Below are 5,382 nucleotides of genomic sequence, written 5' to 3' on the forward strand. Positions count from 1 at the left end.
TGATGTGTGGGCCGAGTTCCCATCATCTTTGCCTCTGGAACGTTGGCTTCTGATATAAGCACAATCTGAAACCACACAAAAATGAAGCCAGTGATTCACGGTGAACCAAAGTTGAACAAAACAACTTTTTACCTTGTGATTGGAAAGAGGATCCTGCTCTTTTAAAGCTGCGAGCACTTAGTGTGCACTTTTCATTGCAATACTTCTCCAGTGTCACAGAATTTCCCTTGCTCTTAGAAATGAGAAATTTATAAGAGGCAACAAAAATCGAATATGGGAGTTGTAGATTATCCATATCAAAACTTGAGACTAACCTTGGTATATGCACTCAAGACTCGGTTGATGTTATCATGAACTTTGTCAGCAAAGTCATTCAAGGAGAACGATCTGACCGTGAAAGAGATAAAAAAAAAGAATATCATTAACCAAGAGGAGAAACATTTTCAAACAAACCTATTAGCCTCTACGACTTACGGATCTCTGCGAAGTATCTCTTTTCCATGATCTGTTTGTTTAAACTCTGTCTCAAAGCTGCCAAACACACACACACACACATATATATATATATATATAAGTTCGTTGTAAGTAAGTTCAGGAAGATAGGAGCAATTAGAGCATACCCTTCCCCAATTGCCATTCTCCCAACCTGTCGTTCCAAATGCATCCTCTCGTTCCTGGCCCTTTTTCTATCTTGTACCTTTTCTGACCTTGTCTTTGCGATGATATGCCAGTTGTTGTACTTTCCTTCGGATAGATTGATTGATTGTGCTCCACTTGTAAGTGGAGCACACACATTACGCTCAGGTTTGATAAAATACACCACCATCTCCTTAGATCTGAGATCGTCCACTACATCGCGGAATCCTTTGTCGCCGGAAATCAACACAAGTCTGCGAGCTGTGTAAACTCCATCCTTCATTCTTTGGATAAGCTCCTTGAGAGAAGCCACAACTTCTAGGTCTGCGACTTGAGTTTTGCCGTGATAATCAGCTTCTGGAATATCTCTTTCATCATTGTAGACTTTGTGTTAGTGAAATCCATCTGATCCATGTCCTTCCGTGAAGAAAGCATGAGAGGTTTTTGATACCGTCATCTCATGTTTGGAGGCCATTGATGATCCATCATTTGATACTTGAGAAGTATGAGGCGACGAAAAGAAGATCAGTTCATTATCTTCGTTGTGGTTGTGTTTGAAGGTGAGAAGGAGACGAGGTCGGGAGATAGACATTGACATGAAAGTTTGTTTGCACATTTGGCTGCGGGTTATGGAATACCATGTCTTCGAGACACATGTGAACTCGACCAGGGATTTGGCAGGAGATTTTAAGAATATGTGGCTTGTAAAATATAATAGAATAAATATATTATTGTGTTGTGTTTGATAAGAGAATACAATATGCATATATATATAGTGGTAACATTAACATAATGTTAACACTAGATAATGCTAACTTTCCTAAACACTTAATGTAAATATGCTAAGAATATTTTGAGATTAACTTGTTTTTCAAGTCTTTTCTTTTAGTTCATGGGTTTCACGGGCTTCACAATCTAGGTCCGTAAGATACATATCTTTCGGCACAACATATCTCTAGTACTCCCCCACATGACAAACATGGGATGCAACACATAAATCTGCAATCACAAAGCAGACCACGTATGTTGTGGACGCTATGTCGAGGAAAACAAATCAGTAGATTCCTTCGGGAATAAACTTCAACTTAGACAAGGAGGGATGAAATCTTCAGCTCTTCTTTGGTCTTGACAATGAGAATACATCTCGTGGGTGCAACTGCAGCTCCAAAAACAATTGTCCTTGACTTGGATAGTCCATAACACGGACTAAAAACTGACCTAAGAATTTGAACGTTCAAAAAGAAGTCCTCCGTAATGGTTAAACTATAACCAATAAATTCCAAACTATGGGAAAACAAATTTTAAACTATAGAAAATCTCTAACAAAAATAACCTATGTGAAATCATAAACCCTTAGCATTACTAAAACCCTCGTATTCTCTTGCACTCACCCGACGAAAACCAAGAAAATTATCAGAAAAATAAAATAAACCAAAAACACTAAATAGAAAATTAAAAAAAAAACCAGCAAACCACATTGACTTTATGAAACCTGATCATGTGGCCGGCTGCTCATCGTCTTCATCATCAGCATCATCACCATCTTCTTCAGCATCGCCAACACCAATGATGGTTAGCATCTTCAAAACTTACAACGCAGAAATTTTATTTCAGATCCCTAAGAATCGAATGCTCTGATATCATGTAAAGTAGAATAGAATAGATATATTATTGTGTTGTGTTTGATAAGAGAATACAATATGCATATATATATAGTGGTAACATTAACATAATGTTAACACTATATAACGCTAACTTTCCTAAACACTTAATGTAAATATGCTAAGAATATCTTGAGATTAACTTGTTCTTCAAGTCTTTTCTTTTAGTTCATGGGTTTCACGGGCTTCACAATCTAGGTCCGTAAGATACATATCTTCCGGCTCAACATATCTCTAATATGGCTCGTTAGATCAAGAGGGATTGAGTCTAAGCTATTTGGGACGGTTGTGATCGCTCCTTCGTTGTTGTTTCTCTTTCCTTTGTCTTCATGGTAAATTTCTCTTAACCGTCTTTCTTGAATTAGTTTTCTTAATCTCACTTAGATTTGGTATTTTGATAGGAGGAAGAGAGAAAGAAGAGAATGGAAAAACTTTTGATTCAGAGGCAAAAGTGAATCGCTGAGAAGAGTTCTGGTAGTAGTGTATCAAGTCCCGTAACCTCCAAGAAAACTCCTGCTGGAGCCAAAACCGTGAAGACCATGAAGAAGGAGAAGATCCCTGAAGCTGTGACACAGTCCAAGGCTAAGCCGGTGCTGAGAAGCTCCACCATTGAGCGCCTTGCTGTTGCCAGGACAGTACCAAAGGAAACGCAACAAAAACCAGTCACTAAAAAAGCATCAAAACCTTTAGGAACAAGACAGAAAAAACCTCAAGAGAAGAAACCTAGTAAAAAAAGTCCGGGACTTTCTCGTGACCCGAGTCTCGAAATCAAGGAAACAGTTGAAGAAGAAACACAGTCTTACTTGCCGGTGAAGCAAGCTGATGAACTTCTTCCTGCTGCTTCTCCTCTTGATGAGTTCAAAGACATTAAAGTGATGCATAGCTTGCCGAATGAAACCATCAGAAACAAGATCAGACTAAGTTCACTGGTTTTCGTCTCAATCGTTGTAAACCAACCAGATGTCAACTACCACATCGATATTTTATTTGGTTTAAATATCAATATTTGTTTAATTAAACTTAGGGTTTGATGTTACTTGCTCTGTTCAAATGTGTAATTGCGAACAGTACAATTGCATGCGTTTGATACCCGATTATAGAAATCAATATGTGTCATTTCCTAAGGGTTTAAATTGTTCTAAATAAATCAAAGAGTCTGGAGATGATTAAATTGGATGGGGTTTCCAAATGTAGATATCTATCTTTCCACATCTGAAACTAAACAGAATTAATAAACTAATATAAACATAATGGAAATATAAAAAATGACAAAACATAAAATACATTTAACCCTCCACTTAAGAAATCAAAGGTGGAAATTCGCAAGTGAAAAGTAAAAGTTGAGCACGCGATCATCCACTTAAAACAACTTAGTTTAAAGTGTTCTAGATATAAATTTTTCGTTTTAAAATACAAACTAGATTTTGATCCGCGCTTTGAAAGCGCGGAATAATTTTGGTTTAACAAATTTTTATTTATTAGAAATTATAATTTCAAATATTTTATATATTTTTGAAGCTATGAAATTTATTTTATTTGTTTTTAAGGTATGCTAAATGTGTTGGGATAGGAAATTTATATGAAAAATATTTTATTAAAATTGTAGTTTTAATTTTGCTAAAACAGCACAATTTAGTCTTCTATATTAAATGTATGAATAGAAGGTGCAACTTTATTTTGTGACATCCATTTGTGTTTGTGAAAAATAATTCAAAATATATACTACGAAGCTCCACTTGGTAGGTTCCAACTTATTTTATGAAATCAGAGTGAAGAAAATTACAATATATTTTAACCCGTTTTACATTGGTTATATTTTTATAATAATATTATAAAATTGATAATATTTTTGTTCAACCCATTGTATTTTACATATTTATTAGAATAACCACAAAATATGAAATTGTAGAAACATCAAACACAACTTGATTCATTGTATAACATTATAACTAAATAAAAATAATCAGCTAATTTTAATATTTTATTTTTATTAAGCAAAAATATATTAATATAATTTAATAAATAAAATAAATAATCTGTTAAAATTAAGTATCTTAAATTAAAAAATTGTCTGCATGGTTAGGTACTATATTATGTTTTGTGTTAAAAATCATATTGTGGATGACCATAACCGGTCCGGTTCATAACCGGCCTAATGCTAGAGAGAGAGAGTCGACCGTGAGGAGAGAGAGAGAGAAAGAATCGGCATCTTGCATTTTCCTTATTAGATTATGATTTGTACTCTTTCCATATTTGTATTTCCTTTCTTTAGTCTTTCTATTATTCTATGACGGTGTAATTTCCTATATATAAAGGATTCCTTATGTTTATGAATAATATAGAAACATACAGATTCTATTCTTTTGTTTCACAACACGTTATCAGCACGATCACGCTCTAAACCCTAAGCTAAACAAACCCTAGCCGACGAATCCATAATTCCCTCGACGATAAACCCTAACCGTTGAGAACTCCCGATCACGAACCCTAAACCTAATTCTCATCTTGTTCCCGTTCGTGACACAATCCCAGCTCGCGACCTCAGACCGTCTCAGCTCGATCCCGAGACACGATCTCAGCCAGCTTGCGATAGACGACTCGATACCGCTCGCGACAACAGCTTGTTTCCGTTTGTGATCAGATGATCTCAGCTTCCGCTCGCGTTCCCGATACCAGCAAGGACAGCTCGTGATCCGTTCGAGCTCTAGACGACCTCAGCTCGTTCGCGTATCAATCTCAACGTTCAGCTCGCGGTTCTTCTTCTCATTGGAGGTCCATTCAACCCTACTAGAGGTTAAGGTAATTCGAAACCTTAAAGAGAACCCATAATCGAATGTTGATTGCTTGATATGAATTGAAACCATAAAATCTTAAACCCTAATCGAAACCATAGGGTAATAGATCAAAACCCCAATGAGTAAATCGAAGCTCATAATCATAAGTTCGATACCCCAATTCATGATACCTTAGCCGCATACATGTATATTACATGTTATGCAAGAAATCGATCCAAACCCTAAAAGCTAAAGACATGATCGATTTTATATAAACCCTAATCGTATTATATATGTTCTAAATTAAAAAT

General features: G+C 35.8%; 1 protein-coding gene across 1 annotated transcript; it reads left to right on the forward strand.

The window, feature by feature from the left end:
- Positions 1 to 2,752: 2,752 nt before the first annotated feature.
- On the forward strand, positions 2,753 to 3,587 carry LOC106373198 (COP1-interacting protein 7-like; the record flags this gene model as incomplete). The annotated part of the gene is made up of 1 exon (XM_048743708.1): positions 2,753 to 3,587. A coding segment is annotated over one exon (576 nt), but the record flags the coding sequence as incomplete, so codon positions are not given.
- Positions 3,588 to 5,382: the final 1,795 nt, after the last annotated feature.

The sequence above is a fragment of the Brassica napus genome, chromosome C1, assembly GCF_020379485.1.
Source record: "Brassica napus cultivar Da-Ae chromosome C1, Da-Ae, whole genome shotgun sequence".
Classification (NCBI taxonomy): Eukaryota; Viridiplantae; Streptophyta; class Magnoliopsida; order Brassicales; family Brassicaceae; genus Brassica; species Brassica napus.